General features: G+C 40.4%; 1 protein-coding gene across 3 annotated transcripts in view; it reads left to right on the top strand.

Moving 5' to 3' along the window:
* Window positions 1-21,207, top strand: part of CSNK2A2 (casein kinase 2 alpha 2) — a 40,395-nt gene that overhangs the window by 10,253 nt on the left and 8,935 nt on the right. Inside the window, exons 3-8 of one of the 3 annotated variants that reach the window (XM_009250764.3) lie at window positions 994-1,095; window positions 3,536-3,586; window positions 13,544-13,603; window positions 19,427-19,510; window positions 20,325-20,435; window positions 20,809-20,910. In XM_009250764.3, the coding sequence (XP_009249039.2) occupies window positions 994-1,095; window positions 3,536-3,586; window positions 13,544-13,603; window positions 19,427-19,510; window positions 20,325-20,435; window positions 20,809-20,910 (510 nt within the window). The remainder of the gene's footprint in view (window positions 1-993; window positions 1,096-3,535; window positions 3,587-13,543; window positions 13,604-19,426; window positions 19,511-20,324; window positions 20,436-20,808; window positions 20,911-21,207) is intronic. The other 2 variants (XM_063717316.1, XM_054533992.2) reach the window with 2 other exon arrangements.

The following is a 21,207-nucleotide window of genomic DNA, read 5'->3' as shown; positions in this document are numbered from 1 at the left end:
CCAGCTTCCAGCTTTGATTCCTGCCCCTCTCTGCCGTGGGCTCTGTGATCTTGGGCAGATAGCTCACCTCTGCTACATAAGGACTTTGTGAGGATTCACAATGACTTATTAAATAATAAATTACTAAAAATATGAAAATAACACTATCATTTATTAGGTGCTTACTGTGTTCTGGTCACCATTCTGAGTGCCTTATAAAGCATACTTGATTATGATAGACTTACTTTTTCGGAACTGTTTCTATTCTTCAAACTCTTTAGCTCATTTAAGACAAGGAGTAATATGTATAATGAGAGTAATTATTTTTAAAGCCTTTAATCTTTCCAGCAGACTGAAAAGTTAGATAGAAGTGTTCAGTCACTGTTGTATCAGATTGATTTCTCCTTTCCTGATTCAACATTTCTTTCTTCAGGAATGGGATCTGTTGGGAAACATTAACTGGCTCTGTGCGGATTTCAGATTCTAGATATTAAGGAAATGGGAGTGGTGACAGGAAATGAGAGCCAGCAGCTGGGAAGCAAGTTTGTAACCTGATGTCAGTGAACTGGTCTTTCACTCCTGAAAGACAAAATTACATGTAACTCATTGGAAGAGCAGGTGTCTCACCATTTTGTTTCAGTTTTTCCATTTGTGAGTGCATGATATACAGCTGTTCAGAGCTATATTTTCCACTTGGCAGTTATCTAGTAAGCACAAGTTTTATTTTTAAAGTGTGATATGGGTATTCAAAATTTTTAAGTGCCCTCAATGTAACTACTTAAAGATCTTGACACATAAGCTGTATGAGTCTGTAAATTATTTAACTTAATGTTAAAGGTTCTTATGGGCAAGCCCATTCTATTTCAGTTTTTTCTCTTCAAATTTAGGCACACTCTTTAACACAACAGAGTGTACAAGATAGCATACTATCCATCTGATTGGCTAACATTGTTTTAAAGTTTTATTTATTACTTCAAAAGGAGTCTCACTTCTGATTACTCTTGTGTATTTAAGCCAGTGAAGAAAAAGAAGATAAAACGAGAGGTTAAGATTCTGGAGAACCTTCGTGGTGGAACAAATATCATTAAGCTGATTGACACTGTAAAGGACCCCGTGGTAGGTGCCAAATGGTTGGGGGAGTATACTAGTAGACTGGGGTGTGGATATGGGGGGTTGTTTAACACACAGAACCTCACGTAATGATACAGTGGGGGTGGTGGTGTTTGTCTTAACTACTGACTGGTTTGAAAACCAGAAAAAAATCATGGTGGCCCAGTGATAAAACAGCTACCACCACTGCGATGGAACCTTAAAGTGTACAGAGAAAAATCCCTTTTCTGGGTTTGTACTTCACTATTTTGATTCAGCCCACAAATGTTTGCTGAATGTCTCCTTTAAGCCCCAGCCTTTTTCCAGTTTTGAAAGTTCGTTACTGCCAATTTGTGTTACTCTACCTCATTTAAGTAAGCATGACATTTGAAAATGTCATGCTTACACAAGGAAAGAATGAATATCTCCACGTGGACGCCTGGCATAAAGGTCTGAGCAGGTCCCAGCTCCACTGACCCTTTGAAGAAGTCTTCTTCTTTCCCTTAAATCAGCATATGCCATTAGGGCTCACGTTGCATATGCAGATAGACTAAAATATTTTTGTCAGTGCTTAGTTTGTAGCCATTTTAAATGTGCTGTTTAATTTTGTTTTCTCTCCCTAGGGAGTAACTTAACCTTAGGTGTTTTTGATTAGCTAAGGTTGGAGACACCTCACCTCCCCACTTTTGTACCCCTTCTTGTCCCGTTGCCGTTCTCCACCTGCTCTACCTCAGATATTTCCCTGTTATCCTCCCACGATAGTTTTGTTTATTAAAGAAATAGGTTTTTGCTTCTGGCTGCTAAAGACATCCTGATAATAATATAATAGCTAACATGCATTGAGTGCTTACTATGTGCTGGGCACATTCCAAGTGCCCAACTGTGCCATGTCACTCACATGTCTTCACAACAGCCCATTGGGGTGGGTGGGTACCATTTATTGTTTACATTGTACAGATGAGAAAACCGTAGTTTGCAGAGGTGAAAAAATTCACTCAAGATTACACAGTATTGTTGAAGCGTAAGGAAAGTTTTTCCTTCTGGACCCTGAGAAGACTGAGAAAGGAAGGGATGGTTGTATACCAGATTGTAACTAATTGGCCTTTAAGATATCCTGTCCTTTTAGCACAAATTGATTTTATAATGACTAGTTCTGGACTGCCTCATGTTTGAAAATGGGCTACATTAGAAATGAGTACCCATTGAAAAATGAGCACCATGTAAAAATAGGAATTTCAGAATAATTTTTAAAATGTGAGTCAGTATGTGGTATACCAGGAGCATCTTTGTTTTGCTTTTTCTTTAAGTTAGCAGAACTTAATTTGTTAAAGTATGTGTATGTTTTACATGATATGTAAGACAAGTAAGTTGAAGATGACAAAAATCAACAGGGCCCCCTTGTCTATTAGAAGGTCAGGCTTACTCCACAGCCTGTAGAGAGAAGTGGTAATATTGATGAAACCCTTACAGCTTTGGGCTGGTGAAGAATTTTTAATCATGGTTGCTACTGGGGCTGCTGTTTGGACTCTTGAGTTGTCCTCGCAGAGATCTGCATGCTGCCCTGTGGCCTGTTTCCTAGGTAACTTTCACATGGTTCTTGAGCAAAAGATTTCTAGGTGATTTTTTTTTCTATAACCCCTTAAGTCCCTACTTTCTCCCAATTTTGAAAGCTTATTACTGCCAATTAGCATTATTTTACTTCAATTAAGGAATCCTGTTATTTGAAAATCTAGATTTACATAAGATGATATTGAACATTTTTGTACTCATTGGATTAAAGATTATAGTGCTTTAAAAATACTTGATTATATATGAGTTTTTAGGAACAGGTCTGCTTGATGAGACAATCTTTAATGGTCTCTAGCCAAGGCAATAATATTATAGTATAGCTTATTGATAATATCACGGATGGTTATATTTTCCTTTTGGACCCCCAAAAGACCTATGATACATTCCCACAACCTATGATAATTCTGTCAAGTGCAATTCTGGCTTGCTAAACTAAGATGAAAATGTGTCACTTTTTTTGTATATGGCAGACTGGAACACTGCAGGGTATAAATCCTCACATAACCTTTGAAGATTGGTTAAGGCCATTGGTAGGTTATTCGGAGAATACATTCCTCTTAAAACTTTTTATTATGAAATTTTCAACCATTTTCAAAAGTCAATGAAAAATGTAATGAACTTCCTTCACACACGACCCAACTTGAGCAGTTAATCAGCTGTGGCCGACCTTGTTTCACCTACGCTCCCACCACTTCCCACCTCCCACTATGCCCAGTTATTTTGAAGCAAATTCCGGAAATCATAACATTTCAAGAGAATACTTTTCTTGACAGGCTGTCCCTGATGAGTGAATCCCTGTGTTATCTAAGTAGGATTTGGGGATGGGCCATTTTGGCAGAAGCAGATTACATTGATTATTGTTTGGGTACTTAAAAAGCATTAATATTCTCTTTTACAGTCAAAGACACCAGCTTTGGTATTTGAATATATCAATAATACAGATTTTAAGGTGCGTATGCTTTTCTTTCTGGCATGGGGTTAACAGGGTGAGGGGGAGCTGGTGATAAATACTGTGTACTCCAGAACCCAAGGGGCCAGGGCTGTCATTGGTGAGAGGAGGAAATAACAAATTGGGTTCCTTAAAGCATGAGTGCAGGATGCAGAAAGTGGCTAGGGTTCTTGCATTAGATGAAATTACTTAATCACCCTTTGCCTTGCCTACTCCAGGAGTAGCTGCTCGGCTGGGTCTAAAGCTAATGCCTCATCTGTAACACTCCTGTTTTAGACAGCATAGCTTTAGTTGTATGTTAACTTTGGCTTTTGTACGAAATCTTACTTTGCCTAGAGGAAGGGATAGACCGATTCAACGCCCTTGTGAAAAGAAGCAATGCATTGGATTCAGTGCTGTCAAATAACGAGTGTGTGTTTGTGCACGTGACATACAAAGAAATGATTCAGAAAAACCAGAGTCAGTGCTTTAGAAGAGCCCTATCGGGTTTTTTACATTTTCTTATAAAGTAAATTATTTTAGACATTGAAGTGTTCTTTTAAAATCATGGTTTTAAACTCATTTTTCACAAAATTTATTGTTCAAACATTAAAACCTTAATATCAAGTTTTTTGGGGTTAGGCGTACTAGACATGGTGGAAACCCTTTTTTAGTGTGTAATTTAAAAACCAATATACAAACAAAATAGTAGTGTTGATTTTCAGGGGCATTTGGAAGACTTGTAGTTGATTTTAACTCTGTCAGTGAATAAGAGACTTGTGATTTTGTTGTGACAGGAGCTAGAGACAAAACTAAATCAGCAGTTGAAAGATGTTGGTATCAGGACGGATGGTTCTGGATGAAAGTAAGAGAACCTTATTCTCACACTTCTTTTTTTTTTTTTTTTTTTTTTTGAGATGGAGTTTCGCTCTTGTCACCCAGGCTGGAGTGCAATGGTGTGATCTCGGCTCACTGCAACCTCTATCTCCCAGGTTCAAGCGATTCTCCTGCGTCAGCCTCCCAAGTAGCTGAGATTACAGGCATGCACTACTACCCCCAGCTAATTTTTTTTTTTTTTTTTTTTTTTTTTTAAGTAGAGATGGGGTTTCACCATGTTGGCCAGGCTAGTCTCGAACTCCTGACCTCAGGTGATCCACCCGCCTCGGCCTCCCAGAGGGCTGGGATTATAGGTGTGAGCCACTATCACGCCCGGCCTAATTTTTCTTAATCACTCTAAAATGACTAAAACAAGGTTAATTAGTGAAAAGTAAGCAAAAGAAGATATTTTGACTTATAAAACAATAAGGAAGTTTTATGTGTAGTATAGCACTTCCCACATGTGACAGATTTTCTTGTTAATGTGACTCCTTACAGGTGAAATTAGCAGTGAACTCTGAAAAGCAGGGTGTAAATTTTTTCATTCAGTAGCATAACAGCGCTTAGCTGGTAGGGTACTATGCTGATAGGTGTAGCTGATCCTATGAATCACCCAGGTTTATCCAGGTATATGTGAGTGGGAATGTGTGTGCATGTCTTAGAAAACCAGATGGGCTTTAATGAAACCAAATATTTTCCTAGTGCAAAAGTTGAAAGGCTTATCTGAATGGAACTTCGTAGTGTAATTCCCCAAGTTTTAAATGCCTGGGCTTCATTAATGAGTTTTTACCAGTTGTCTAGCTACATGTGTAAAATTTCACCTCAGCATTTTGTGGGGTTTTTTTTGTTTTGTTTTTTTGAGATGGAGCCTCGCTCCGTCGCCTAGGCTGGAGTGCAATAGTGCGATCTCGGCTCACTGCAACCTCCCCCTCCCAGGTTCAATCAATTCTCCTGCTTCGGCCTCCCAAGTAGCTGGGACTACAGGCGTGCACCACCACACCTGGCTAATTTTTTTTTTATTTTTTTATTTTTTTATTTTTTTTTTTGTATATTTAGTAGAAACGGGGTTTTACCATGTTAGCCAGGATGGTCTCGATGGCTTACCTCGTGATCCACCTGCCTTGGCCTCCCAAAGTGCTGGGATTACAGGCGTGAGCCACCGCGCCTAGCCCATTTTCTGTTTCTTAAAGTGACATCTGCTCTGTTGATTTAACAACTGCTGAAGATCAGTTAGTGGGAATTCTGATTTCTTAGAGAAGTTCTCTCTGGGATCTTAGCCCTCAAAGGGGGTGTTTCATACATTCTCTCGTAGCTTTCTTTAAAGGGATTATGGGAAATTAATGTTTTTTTGAAGCTTGTATATCTGAAGTCATTTTTATTTTGTCCTGCCAATTAATGTATTTGCTAGGGTATAGAATTTTAGGTTATAATTCATAATTTCCTTGATTTTGAAGAGATTGTTCCAGTATTACCACTGAAGCCATTCTAGTTTCATCTTATTTGACGGTTTTGTTTTTGTTTTTTTCCTCTGGAAGCTTTTAGGATTTTCTCATTTCCAGTCTTCTGAAATTTCACAATGACGTGCCTTCGTATGGGTCCCTTTTATCTTTTGTTCTGCATACTTGCTGGGCTTTTTCCCCTGTGTTTTGGAAAAATATTTTTAATGTTCTTTGATTTTTCTCCCCTTTCTTCTTTGTTCTCACTTTCCAGAACTCATTCAAATGTTAGACTTCACATCTTACAGCTCCATTTTGGTCTCGGAACTTTTTAAAATAGTATCCTGTTCTTTTATGTTTTATGTAATACCTTCTATTTTCTCACTAAGAATATTGTATTTTTTCCCTTCATACTTTTTCTCTATTTTTCTTTGTGTGTGAGTTTTTGTTATTTTATTATTCTGTCTCTGAAATATCATGGTTTTTGAATGTCTGCTCATTGCTCTAAAGAACCATCAGCCCCTGTCTCAAGGATGCAGGCTTGGCTGCTGGTATCTTAGCCTCACGTTGAGGAGAACCATGGAGAGTGTTGTGCAGACTTCACCTAATTCTCCAGTTTTCAGTGTGGCATCTTATATTCATTTTCCTGTTTCCAGTGCACTCTGTTTCCTCTCTTAGACCAACATTGGAGGTCCCCTGTCCTGAACCTTTCTGAGGTTGTTCAGTTTGCAGCTGTTTGCTTTTGGCCCCGCTTTCGCTGTTGGCAGAGACATGTTTTCTAGCTTCACAATGTTGTTTCTCCTATCCTCTTAGTTCTTACGATTTAATCTCCCTGCTCCTTTTACGGTTATTTTAGAGGAGTTTCAGGTAGAGCAGAGGTGTTTGATCTGCCTTGTTTAACTGGAGGTCCCCTTCAAATGTTCAAGCCATGACATTTTAATCAAGAGATCATTAAATATCAGATGGCAGATGTGTATTTTTGAAGAGCAAATCATGGCAGGAAAATTATATTCTTTTCCAGATAGTGTGGCAGGCCACAAACAGAAAATCATTTAGTTCATTGTCGTGATGTCCTTTAGTCTTTTTGTTTTGTCCTGTGTCCATCTTATTAGGAAAGTTTGTGTTTTTTGTCTTTTTTAATTTTAGTGTAAAGTATATTAATAACTGGTTTTAAGGTTATCACCCAGAAAGTGTTCGTCCCTCATTAATACCAGGGTACATTAACAGTGATGCAGCCCGCAGCCCATTCTTTTCAGTATTTTATATTTGTGCAATGGATTATAAATTTTGATCTATAGTTTTATTTTGTCATAGGGTCCTTCTCTAAGTTTGTTATCAAGGTTATACTATATAAGATAGATTGGGTAGCTTTTCCTCTTCCTATTCTCTGAAAGTTTATTTAAGATAGGTATTATATGGGTAGATGTCTTTCAAGGATGGGAGGAAGACTTTGAACTATACTTTCCTTTTTAAAACATAGGTTAAAGTTTATCCCGGTTTTCTGTCTCTTCTTGAGTCTATTTGGATAATGTATATTTTATTCACTTTCAATTTGATTGACAAAGAATTCTCTTAGGACTTAAAAACTATACTGTTGACTGGTCACAAAAAAAAAAAACTCTGGAGTATCTGTAGTTATCCTTTCCTTCACATTTTCAAGTAGTATTTGTGCCTTTACTCCTTTTGTTTTTAAATCAGTCTTGCTAGAGATCTGTCGTTAATCTTTTAAAAGAACCAGCTTTTTGGTTTTATTGCTCAGTTATTGTTTTTGTTTTTCTCTTTCTGCTCCTATCTCATTTTTCTTCTTCCTTCCTTCAACTTTATTGGGCTTTCAGTGGTTTTCTTCTTCATTTCTTGAGTTGAATTAAACTCATTGGATTCTGTTTCTCTTTTTCTTTTTTTTTTGAGACGGAGTCTCGCTCCATTGCCCAGGCTGGAGTGCAGTGGCGCAGTCTTGGCTCACTGCAACCTCTGTCTCCTGGGTTCAAGTGACTCTCCTGCCTCAGCCTCCTGAGTAGCTGGGATTACAGGCGTGTGCCACCATGCCCGGCTAATTTTTGTATTTTTAGTACAGACGAGGTTTCACCATGTTGGTCAGGCTGGTCTTGAACTGCTGACCTCATGATCCACCCGCCTTGGCCTCCCAAAGTGCTGGGATTACAGGTGTGGGCCACCACGCCTGGCCTTGATTTTGTTTTTCTTGACAATACATGTGCTTAAGTTTGTACAACCCTAAGCATCATTTTACCTGTATCCCATGGTTATGGAACTCACTTCTGGATAGTTTTCAAACTAGAAGTGCAAACTGCAACACTGTGAATTTGCATTTTTCTCCGAAGACTTTTTACTCGGAAAATTGGAAAGAGTAGCACAATCAGTATATATCCTTCACCTAGATTTACCGGTTGTTACTGTTTTGCCACATTTGCAGTTATTTCTCTCCCTGTCCCCTAACTCTCTCTTCTCTTTCTTTTTTTTTTCTTTTTGAGACGGAGTCTCGATCTCTAACCCAGGCTGGAGTGCAGTGACCTGATCTTGGCTCACTGTAACCTCCGCCTCCTGGGTTCAAGCGTTTCTCCTGCCTCAGCCTCCTGAGTAGCTGGGACTACAGGCGTGCACCACCACACCCAGCTAATTTTTTGTATTTTTAGTAGAGACAGGGTTCCACCATGTTGACCAGGCTGGTCTTGAAACCCTTAACCTCAGGTGATCTGCCCACCTTGGCCTCCCAAAATGCTGGGATTACAGGCGTGAGCCACCATGCCCAGCCTCTCCTTTCTATTTCTATTTTATCTTTTTGCTGAGTCATTTTTAATTAAGTTGCAGACATCATTATGATACGTCACTTGGAAATACGCTAGCACTGAAACCAGGCTGTTTTCCTATGCAAACGGCAATACTCTTAGTATAGCAAAGAAATTTAATATTTACACAATAATGCCATCTAAGATAAGTTCATACTCAAAAGTTTCTCTATAATTATTGTTTCAGTAATGTTCTTTATAGCTGTGTGTTTGTGAATGTATGATCCAGGATCCAGTTGAATTTTTTAAAAATTTGATTGCACTGTGTTCAGAGAACATGACCTATATAATGTTAATTATTTGGAATTTGTTGATGGTTGCTTTGTAACTTCAGTACATGATCATTTTTTATATTAAGTGTGTTAATTTAGTTCAGAATTATGGCCTACTAATTTTTTTCCTTGTATTTCATTCACTTTATGGTAGAGGTATTCGTTTGGTCAGTTTCTCCTTAAAATCAGCAGTTTTTATGCTTCATATATGCCAAAACCGTAATCAAGATATTTTAGAACAAGACAAAACTTCGAAACGAATGAATGAGAAAAGTCAGTCTCTAAGAGTTGGAATTAATAATTGTAGCAACCTCCCATACTTAAAAGTGTCTCAGGCTGGGTGCGGTGGCTCATGCCTGTAATCCCAGCACTTTGGGAGGCCAAAGCAGGCAGATCACCTGAGGTCAGGAGTTAGAGACCAGCCTGGCCAACATGGCGAAACCCCGTCTCTACTAAAAATACAAAAAAATTCGGCGGGCCGTTGTGCACGCCTGTAGTCCCAGCTACTCAGGAGGCGGAGGTAGGAGAATCACTTGAACCCGAGGGGGCGGAGGTTGCAGTGAGCAGAGATCTTGCCATTGCACTCCAGCCTGGGCAACAGAATGAGACTCCATCTCAATTGAAAGAAAAAAAAAGCGTCTCAAGAGAAGCTAAGGTACTATTTTGAAATACAAAAAAAAAAGAAAAGGCAGGGTGGGGGGAGCAGGGAGGGATAGCATTGGGAGATATACCTAATGCTAGATGACGAGTTAGTGGGTACAGCGCACCAGCATGGCACATGTATACATATGTAACTAACCTGCACGTTGCGCACATGTATCCTAAAACCTAAAGTATAATAATAATAAATAAATTAAAAAAAAAAAAAGATTTCGATAAGACATTCCAAATGGGCTCCATCCTAAGAAGCTGGTAGAATCATATTGATATTTGGAGAATTTCTAAATCACTCACATAGAGGTAAATCACCACTTAGTAAATAATGTGAGGCCTTGTTAATTCTGTTAGAGGTTGAGTTTACAGACTAAATAGTTTCCTTAATTGGAGAAACAAATTGTACTTTTATATTATGTCATGTATGTTACTATAGGTTGTTAACATTATTTTGTCATTTCCTTGTAGGAAAATAAGTGACATTTTCAGGGGATTTGTAATAACTTTGATCTGCTTGATTAAAGATTTATTCTACTTCCTTAAATTTCTAAAAACATTGACCTCGGTTTTATTCTGAAACTTAGAGGTTACATGTAAACAATTCTTAAACCTGATGACTGCCACAGTAAATACCTCTTTTGCTTGGACTTTATATATCCCACCACTTTTTCTTTTTTCTGCACGTGACAGGGATTTATGGGCATAGACTGAGCTGTGTATATCAGGGAATGTGCACACACTGTGTGGCTTGAGAGTTTGGTGTGTCGGTGATTCCCACATCTGGCAGGTGACCAGAGCTGCCTGGGAAGCTGTCTTATAAAAGTGTGAATCTTCCTGAAGGTCATGGTTGGGCATGGGGTCTTCGAATCTATGGCTCATGGTGATGCAGCTGAATCGCACTTGGAGTCTGAACAGCTGTGTGTATGCCTACGGTAGCAGTGAGGCCCACCTGTGGCCATGCCTTTGTGGGTGTCTGTGGTTTTACACCATGGAGGCCCTGAGTCTGATGACCAAATTACAATTTCTGCCATGCTCCTCCTCAGACTTTTTGGAGCTAATTAAAAGGCCCAGGAAATTTCCACCTTTTAAGTCATTTATTTTTTGAAAATGTAACCAAAGCTGACTTCCTGCCAGCATTTTGCAGTGGATTGTTTAATAATGTTCTCCCCATGGCTGGCTAAGAAGAAGGGAGAGAAAGTGTGGTTCTTGTGACGTTTCTCTTTCTAATGTGTCATGGACTCTTGGTACTTCTGTTTCTTGGAAGAGTGCTTCTGTTTTGTTCCATTGGCTGTGAACATTGTAAAAACATGTATGCAAGACAGAGCTGCCATACATGGTGTTTGGTGTATGAAGCACTTTTCTGCTGTGTGAGGACTTCATATGTGGTTGGAGTTCAGTGTAGGAAATGGGTGTGGTACTGAGTGAGTTGTTCAGTGGGCCCTTGGCATACTTGGGTGGTGGGGAGAGTTCAGAGATCTTTTATCACCAAATCTGATGACTCTGCCACCAGCCACTGTACCCATTTCTCCCTGTTGTGTATGCCACAAAGCACACAGCAGAATGAGGAGTCACCCTGAGAACCTGAGGTTACCACCAGTCCCTGTGTGAGGAATGTTAACTCTGGGGACGCTGTGTTCTTAATGGTGTCCTGTGCACAGCCACGTTGGGAGAGTCAGTGGCATGGAGATAGAGAAGGGAGATATCATTGTCAGCTATGTAGAAAGCAGACAGGTTGGTTTTGGCTTCACAGGCTAAGGTGGAGTGGGGCTAGAGAGGGAAGAGTGGAGGCAGCAAACACGGGCTTGTTTTGTCAGAGTTGGGGACTCCTGGGGGTACAGTGAAGAACAGAGCTACAAAAGTCGGAGGAAGCCAGACTGTGGACCCTGCATAGTCTTGAATTTTAGGTCCAGGCGGTTAAATGTTACAGATGTAATTTGGTCTCCTCCTACCCAGAGATCCTGAGAAGTGAGGGTGAATGGCAGCCAGTCACTTGGGTCTTTGTAATATCTTAGTCCTAAACACCAGTGTACAACTGGTGTCTTTTGAATTAAATTGTTAATGGTTTTTGTAGCTAGAAATACTGTGTTGGCAGTCCAGAGACATTTATTTTTATGGCTTACACCATTTATACAGATGCATGGTGTAGGTACCACATGATGAGGAAAGCCTTCCACAGATAAAAGTCCTAATGAGATAGCCCATGTTAGTTTTCTGGAAATAAAATATTCCAGCCCTCTAAGGGTTAGAAAATTAGATCTTTTCTCTTTCATAGCGTATTTATTGACTTGAAGTTCAATTTAGCATAGTCTCTGTGAGTGATTTCCTTAACTCACAGAGGAGGAGCTGCTTTGACAACCAAGAGATGGCATCTTAAGCCTCTGTCTTTACATTCAAGCTGTCAGTGTGCAGCCAAGTCCTGGCTAAGAAGCCTTCTTGCAGCAGAGCTGGGAGAAGAACAAAAAGCTTGGGTGTGTGTTACATAGCTGAAGCTCTCCTGAGCAGAAGTGGTGGCTTGTTGGCGTTGTTCTGCCTGAATGGGGATCAGCTGTAGCCAGGGCCAGCTACCCAACCCCACAACACCATGTACTGGCCTGTGCATTTCATTCCCTGCGCTGCCCTGAGGTTGATGAAATCAAATATTTTTCCTAAGCTGGAAGGGGGAATTACTCTTACCTAAAGGGGGAAACTTGAGAAAGCAAAGACCTGGTATTCTTAGAAAATGTTAAATTTGGTTCTTGGCAAATTTGATGTTTTTATTAAATTTTTTTGAACATTATATGTGGATCAAAAATATAAAATGGTAGACAGTGAAAAGTCTCTTTTATTCCCCTGTATTCCAGCTGCCTATTCCTTTACACATATATACGTGAAACCAGTTTTTATTACTTCTGTATCATTTTTGCAGATACAGAAAATATGGATGTATAGTTTTATTTTCCCCCTTATTACACAGACACATTATATACACTGTTCTGTGTTCCCTGGAGAGATTCCCTACATTGCTTGAGTCTCTCTTCCAATAGAAGAACAAGATAAGTTTAATAAAGGTGTGTTTCTTAATTTTATAGAAAGCATGGCTTGGATTGATGAGAAAACAGATTTACATGGATTTGATTGGATATCAAAGATAATGAGAGTTCCTGACAAGGGTTTATGATGCTTTTAATGAAGCTTGTAGCATTAATGTATTCTGACTCTTAGAAATTTTTTAAAAACTCCCAGTGAGTGGGTCTTTGGATTATCAATAATGAAAACTTCCATTTGCCTATCAGTTTTGCCAGTGATCATTTTTGATACCCCTGTCTTTTTTCACTCCTGAGACATCGGTTGTTGCCTGTGAAATGTTCTTTTTTTCCCGCCTGGAATTGGTTTCCAGGGAGCAGAGGGTATAGATTTTTTTGTAAGCTCTTGCCATCTGCAAATGCTATAGCACCTCCTTTTTCCTTATTATTTTTTTTTTTTTGAGAACAGCCTGTGTCGCCACTGTTTTACCACAGTAGCCCATGAAGTTCTTCAGAGCTCTGCCATCCACTCAGAACCCACTTCTCTAGAGTATACTGTGGTGTTACAGTGGGGTTAGTTTTCTTGATGTTCAGTAAGAATGTGAAGACAGACAACTTAGACTTCACAGTGGTGTAATGGTGGTTAGTAATTGTAATTGGCAAAATCACAGAGCATTAAATAGGAAAGATCTGAGTTGGCTTAAATGTTTTTCTCCCTTGAAATTCCTTCCTTTTTTTTTTTTTTCTTCTCTTCTGATGATTAAAATATAAAACCTTCATCTTTAGTCTTCCCATTTATTTCAGATCAGGTAGTAAAAAAGTCATGGTATTCCTTAGTCACTTAAGTATCAGATAAGCTTAGACAATGGCCTGCACTTAGGATGACAAGATGCAGTGAGACTAAATTAACTTTGTTTTCTGGAATCTGTTTCAGCAACTCTACCAGATCCTGACAGACTTTGATATCCGGTTTTATATGTATGAACTACTTAAAGTAAGTGGTATTCATAAACCGTTAATTTTTTTCAGGCCTGTTCATTAAAAGATAAGTTTTTGAGAGAACAAAGAGAACTCAAGCAGAATGTTTCTTGATACCCAGAGGATTTAGTGAAGTTTTTAAACTTACATTGAGGCCTCCATTGAGGAATCTTCACATAGAAACTTTCCAGTGGAACTGGGAAAAAAGTGGCCAAGTCAAGGGGTACCAGGGACATTATACCTTAGAACCTCCCATAGCTCTTGTTGGTCCGTATGTTTTCTCTTTGCTGCTTTATTAATACCTACTGTGAATGTAACAAATCACCCCAAACTTAATGACTTTTAAAAAATGATTATTGTTTCTTATAATTGAGTTAGCCAGGTGATGCTTTAGGTCTCAGTTGACTTGACTGGGGCAGGATGGTCCAGGATGGCCTCATTCACAATCTAGGACCACAGCTGGGGCAGCAGGGATAGTTGAGGTCTCATCCTCCAGCCCGTGAAGTTCATGCTGCTTCCCATGGTGGTCCTCCTGGGGTTCCTAGCAGCAGAGAGAGGGAAACCTCAATGTATAGGCACTTTTCAATCCTCTACCTGTGTCACATTTGCTAATAACCCTGTTGGCCAAAGCAAATCACATGGCCAAGCCTAGCTTCAAAGCGTGGAAAAACCGACTCCACTCTTGATGGGAAAAGCATTGAATATGTAGGCATATTATAGAGAGACATGCCTACAGGGGTGGCAGGCATTTGCAGCCATCTTTCCTTGCCATGTGTCGTCATCCCCTTCTTGCATGAGTCTTCCTACCCTACCCCTGTAGCCCTGGCTCGTTAATGCAAGGAGAAGTGATGGGTAGAATGTCTAAGAGACTTACTAATCCCAAGCACAGTGAAATTTGAAGAATTACTGGTTGGTGGAGGAATGATCATTTTGTTTGTCTAGATAAGCACTTAAAGGAATGCTTAGTTTGTAAAATGGAATACACCCATAGGTCCCAGATTTTTGTGTCCTGGATCACTAAGAACCTAATGAAAACTATGAACTGCCTCCAAAAATGCATGTATTAATATGCAGTCTTGTGAAAAGTTTTAGGGTAGTTGTAGATCTTAAGAACAGTTCTATGAAATGAATGTGTTTTAATAAGAACTTGTACGCACCACTTTTTATTAGAGAAAGCTGAGGTGGTGGATTTAAGGTTCACTCTTATGACTAATGGGTCTTCCTTTTTGTCAGTAAGATCAGAAAGATGAAAAAGGTCGAGCTTGATTTATCCCACGTTTCTCCATGTCTTCTCTAGACTAAAATTGAAGCATTGGTGTGGATAAAATTTGCAGTGCCATGATCCTGTGAACTGTCAGGCTAGCTCCTTTCCTGGAGGTGCTTCCCAAGTAATCCCATGCACTCTCACCCCATGAGAGCTACAGTTCAAATCTCACAGTTGGTTATTTTTAAGTAAGATGGTTTGAGATTTTGTGTTATTTAACCATCAGCCAAAGCTAAAGTTGTATAAGCTAGCCTGCCCTCAGGTCCCATAAAGACATCCAGCTAATGCAGGTCTTCCCAGGTGGACATGTGGATGTCACTCAATGTCTGATGTCCTTTCTGCTTTCTGGAGGTAGCAGCTAGGCAGTAAGGACATACACACTTATTTTTGCTAATGAGACGTAGAATCCCAGATGAAACTTGAAAAACGTCTTTCATGCTTAATGGTCAGAAACTGTACCAGATTTTAAAACTGAAATAATTCCCCAAAGAATTTCAAAGAATGTCAGTAACTCCATAGGGAGTCCGACTAGGAAACTTGGCAAAAGAATTAATTACCTTACTGTATTTGTTCAGTCTTTGCTTTCATTGAGTATTTTTCACATGCCAGGTATTGTGGTCTTAATTAGTTTATTCCTTTGGACAAAGAGTAGGCAATATAGCAGAATCAACACTTGGTAAATTTTCTCTTTGAAAAGAAAAAATAAGAGTGGGGAAGACTAAATATTTAACTCCTTTGAAAATGTAGAAGCAACTGAGGGCTGCAGTGTGATGACTCAGTGACTCAACCTGATCTCCTGATTCAGATTCAAGGAGGTCTGCCCTCACAACCCCTGGTTTCATAAAGCACTGCCACAAAGGCACTTTGGAATCTTGCTACAGTTATTGTAAAACAGAGGGAAAAAATTGAAGTAGAATGTAAGTGAAGTGAATAAATCTTAAACATAGTCTTTTGGATGTTTGTGTATGTAAGACTTTCACCCAGATTTACACAGGACAATGATATCCAGTATAGTTAGTAACCACTGCCCATAGGTAGCTATTTAAATTAAGTGAAATTCAAAATTTAGTTGCTGGCCAGACTTGGTGGCTCACGCCTATAAATCCCAATGCTTTGGGAGGCCAAGGCAGGTTGATTGCTTGAGCTCAGGAGTTCCAGACCAGCCTGGGCAACATGGCAAAGCCCCGTAGCTACCAAAAAATATATATATATACGTATATATATATACGTATATATATATATGCATGCGCCAGGTGTAGTGGTGCATGCCTATGGTTCCAGCTACTCAGGAGGTGGAGGTGGGAGGATCCACTTGAGCCTGCGAGGCAGAGGTTGCAGTGAGCTGAGATCATGCCACTGTACTCTAGCCTGGGCAACAGAGCAAGGCCCTGTACAAAAAAATAAAATAATAAAATAAAATTTAGTTCCCTAGTCACACTAGGCACATTTCAGGTGCTCAGTGGCCTCATGTGGCTAGTGGCTACCATATTATAGAGTGCAGGAATAGAATATTTCCGTCATTGCAGAAAGTTGTATTGGACAGGGCTGGTAGAGGATATTGTGAACATCCTGCAGGGCTCTCTTGTGTTCTTCTGTTCAGTGTCTCCTCTGAAGATTATATCTTTATATGTATCCCCCATAGTTTAGTAGTGCCTGTTCTTGATCTTCAAATAACAAGCATTCTTTCTTTTTTTTTTTTTTTTTTTTTTTTTTTGGAGACAGAGTTTATGTCGCCCAGGCTGGAGTGCGGTGGCACGATCTCGGCTCACTGCAACCTCCACCTCCCAGGTTCAAGCAATTCTCCTGCCTCGGCCTCCTGAGTAGTTGGGATTACAGGCATGCACCACCACACCTGGCTAATTTTTGTATTTGTAGTAGAAACGGGGTTTCACCCTGTTGGTCAGGCTGGTCTCAAAACTCCTGACCTCGTGATCTGCCCGCCTCAGCCTCCCAAACTGCTGGGATTACAGGCGTGAGCCACCGTGCCTGTCCATTACAAGCATTCTATATTGTATACTCTTGGTTCAGGGAAAAGCACAGATCGAGGGAGCTTATTCCTGGAATGCTAATCCTAGGGCTCATTCTCTGCCTTGTATACTCCTCCAGCATGAAGAAGTCCATTCCAGTGTCCTCGAGAGTCTAGTTTATTGCTTCTCATCCAGGTCAAGCTTGTCCCCCAGGGGACATTGGGCAAAATCTGGAACCATTTTTGGTTGTTAAAACTGGAGGGGGCCTCTACTGGTAGGTAGAGGAGAGGACAGGGATTCTAGTTGAGGAGTATTTCATTGACCTTGTGTAGGATTCAGGTGCTTGTTAAGATTAGCCAAAGGTCCTGAATTTGAAGTTTATGAATATAGTTATTATGTTAGGCAAGGGAGATTTAGAAGCAAATTTTTACATTTAAAAAAATGGAGCTTAACAATCTAATAAATGATTGAAAGATTTGAATCAGCATTTCTCCAAAGAAGATTTAGAATGGCCAGTAGACACATAAAAAGATGTTCCACTTCATCACTCATTATGGAAATAAAAATCAAAACCACATGGAGATACCACTTTACACCCACCAGAAAAGCTATAATCAAAAAGTTGAACAATGACAGGTGTTGATGAGAATGTGGAGAAACTTAAACCCTCAGGTTGCTGGTGGGAGTAAGTGATGCAGCCACTTTGGAAGATAATTAGGCAGTTTCTTAAAAGTTTAAACACAAACTTAGCATACAACCCAGCACTTCCACCCCTAGGAATCTACCCAAGGCAAATGAAAGCATGAGTGGAAACAACCCAAATGTCCATCAACTAGTAGTGGAATACTACTCAGCAAGGAAAAACAACTTGGATGAATCTCAGAAACAGTATACTGAGTGAAAGAAGGTAGACAAAGCACTATATATGTATGATTTCGTTTTGTGAATGTACAGAAAAGGCAATTCTCTACCAGCAAATAGCAGGTCAGTGGTTGTGGGCAGGGCACGGAGGGGTTGGGAGAAGTTAGGAGAGGGGATTGACTATAGACAAGCTCAAGAAAAATTTTAGGAGTGATGGAGATGTTCTAAAACTGGATTGTGGTAATGGTTGCACAGCTCTTTAAATTTATGAAAAACCATTATATACATAAAATCTTATCTGCATATCAGCCATCTTATACAAAGCAATTTTCTCCCTTGGAATAGTAACGTAATGATAATTCTTTTTTTTTTTTTTTTTTTTTTTTTTTTGTGAGACCCGCTTTGTTGCCCAGGCTGAAGTGCAATGGCTCCATCTCGGCTCACTGCAACCTCCGCCTCTCAGGTTCAGGCAATTCTCATGCCTTAGCCCCATAAGTAGCTGGGACTAGAGGTGCCCACCTCCTCACCTGGCTAATATTTTGTATTTTTAGTAGAGATGGAGTTTCGCCATGTTGGCCAGGCTGGTCTTGAATTCCTGACCTGAAGTGATCTGCCTGCCTCCAAAAGTTCTGGGATTACAGGCATGAGCACCATGCCTGGCCTCATAATGATAATTCTTAAAGGCTAGCTGGCTCAGGGATTATATTAAGGAAAATACTAATGCTTGGTCATCTGGAAAACCCACGTGGGACCCTTGTGTACAAAATAAGCCATACTGAAAGATATATTTGAATGTCATTCTTCATGTCCACATAGATGCTGGTCTGTCCTTTGAACCATTATGAGAGGTGACTCCAGTGAGGTTCCAAAGTCTAGTTTATCATTTCACACGCACACCACCCCTCTCCCCACTGCCCGCCTTTTTTTGCCCAGGCTGGAGTGCAGTGGCACCATCTCAGCTCACTGCAGTCTCCACCTCCCAGGTTCAAGCAGTTCTTCTGCCTCAGCCCAGTCGAGTAGCTGGGATTACAGGCGCGCACCACCACGCCCGGCTAACTTTTGTATTTTTAGTATAGCCGTATTGCCCAAGCTAGCCTCGAACTCCTGACCTCAAGTGATCCACCTGCCTCGGCCTCCCAAAGTGCTGGGATTACAGGCATGAGTCACTGTGCCTGGCCTCATCCCCCCGCCCCTTTTAAAGAAATCTTCCTCGGCTAGGCACAGTGGCTCACACCTGTAATCCCAGTACTTTGGGAGGCTGAGGCGGGCGGATCACGAGGTCGGGAGATGGAGATCATCCTGGCTAACACGGTGAAACCCCGTCTCTACTAAAAATACAAAAAATTAGCCAGGCGTGGTGGCAGGCACTTGTAGTCCTAGCTACTCGGGAGGCTGAGGCAGGAGAATGGCATGAACCCGGGAGGCGGAGCTTGCAGTGAGCCGAGATTGCACCACTGCACTCCAGCCTGGGCAACAGAGTGAAACTCCATCTCAAAAAAAAAAGAAGAAAGAAATCTTCCTCATAGCCCTTGCCATTCCCTTCATACCCTCTTTCTAGCAGCTGTAGTGTGTGGAGAGAGCAAGGGGTGCCTTCTGAAGCACGCTTTTTTTCTCTTTCATTACAGGCAGCAAGCTGCCCCTTGGGGGACTGTATTCAAGTCAAGGTGTCACAAACAATAAGACTATGCTTGTGTTGGGGGATGGTAGAGGGGTTGCTTACTATTATCTGTGCTTTCTTACCTAATAGGCTCTGGATTACTGCCACAGCAAGGGAATCATGCACAGGGATGTGAAACCTCACAATGTCATGATAGATCACCAACAGAAAAAGGTACCATTACAGCCAGGCAGCAACAAGCTTGATTAAAAGGCTTGGAGCAGACCAAAAAGCTGTCCAGTGCCATGATGGTTTCTGTAGACTCATGGTGGGTTTTTTGGCCAACTTTCGTTACTGTGATTTCTCCCATCTCCATTGTGGATTTCTACTTTGTATAGCGTAGTACACAAGGAAAGTAGACGGTTTAACTATAGTGACTAACTATAGTCACTTGTTTATTTTGGTCATAGTTTTCTGGAGGGCCTCAGAAAGAAATCACAGCCAGTGGTTTCTGCTTCATTTCTTGACGACCCGCAGACCAATCTGCCTGGCCTTAAAAGAACACTTGGGTCCTTTCTCTTTTTGATATCCAGCTCTGCTGGCCCTAATCAGTGAGTAAATGGATCATCTAGTATTAGACAAATAAATCATTAGAGCAGTGCTTCAGTCCTGGAGTGAGATGTGTGTCCCCAGCCCTTTCACTGACGCCTGGAGCTTACAACGAAAAGCTATGAATGATGGGAGAATGTGTTACCAAGTGTAACTGCCTACAGTTTCTGAATGTAGGCAGAAAAAAAGGTTGAGCTCTGTTGATCTAGAGAGAGGGATGAACCAGGATAATTTAAATTTTTTTCAAAAAGCATTTCAAGTGTTCTGCTCCAAAAATGAACTCTTGCACGGTTGCTGAAAATGTAATTTTTAAGCCAGTGCACCTGCTCACATTTTTTGTGTGGCCAAATGATTGTTACCTAATGTGATGTGGCCTTGTTCTAAGGCATAGGTGTCTAGAAACACTCCTTTCACATGTTTTTTTCTGTCCTATTTGTAGCTGCGACTGATAGATTGGGGTCTGGCAGAATTCTATCATCCTGCTCAGGAGTACAATGTTCGTGTAGCCTCAAGGTACTTCAAGGGACCAGAGCTCCTCGTGGACTATCAGGTAAACTTGTTAGCAGAGCTGTTCTGGGTTATTTATACTTGCTTGGGGCTTTTCTGGTTTGCTGTTTATCTAGTCAGTTTGGATACACTCAAAACCCAGCCATTATTTCACCCTAAAATGCTGATTTTAGTTTTTTCTCAGCTAGTTTTTTGGGAGGACAGAGAAGTTTTTAAATCTAAAATATCTGCGAAGGTTAAATGAAGACTAGAAATTCAGATCATTTCTAGGAGCCAGGAAGTTAAAAAAAATTTTTTTTTAAATAAATTATGGCCATACCACCCTAAACACGCCCAATCTCGTCTAAAAAAGAAATTTATGTCAGAAAAATGGATTTCTAATACCCTTGGCTAATGGGTTGTCCTTATTGCCTCAGATGTATGATTATAGCTTGGACATGTGGAGTTTGGGCTGTATGTTAGCAAGCATGATCTTTCGAAGGGAACCGTTCTTCCATGGACAGGACAACTATGACCAGGTGAGCAAACGCTATCTGGTTCTTATTTATTTGGGGGTGAATGCCAAAAAAATAGCATCCTTAGATAGGAATACTGTCTTTGAGCCACTAAATGTCACTCAGTGTCTGCATATGAGCTTTTCTTCAAGATAAAGATCGCACAGAATTTTGTGTTTACCAGGTCCGCAGAAGTAGAGGCAGATAATGCTATCTATGCCAAACTTCCAAAGTGAATCTGTGAAGAAGTCAGGCACCTCCTTGTCTGATAAAACTAGATTTGAGTCATTAGATTGTGATGCCCTGTACTGGTCCACCTCT

The sequence above is a fragment of the Pongo abelii genome, chromosome 18 (assembly GCF_028885655.2).
Source record: "Pongo abelii isolate AG06213 chromosome 18, NHGRI_mPonAbe1-v2.0_pri, whole genome shotgun sequence".
NCBI classification, from domain to species: Eukaryota; Metazoa; Chordata; class Mammalia; order Primates; family Hominidae; genus Pongo; species Pongo abelii.
The sequence above is the reverse complement of the archived record's forward strand: the minus strand, read 5'-3'. Positions and strand labels throughout refer to the sequence as shown.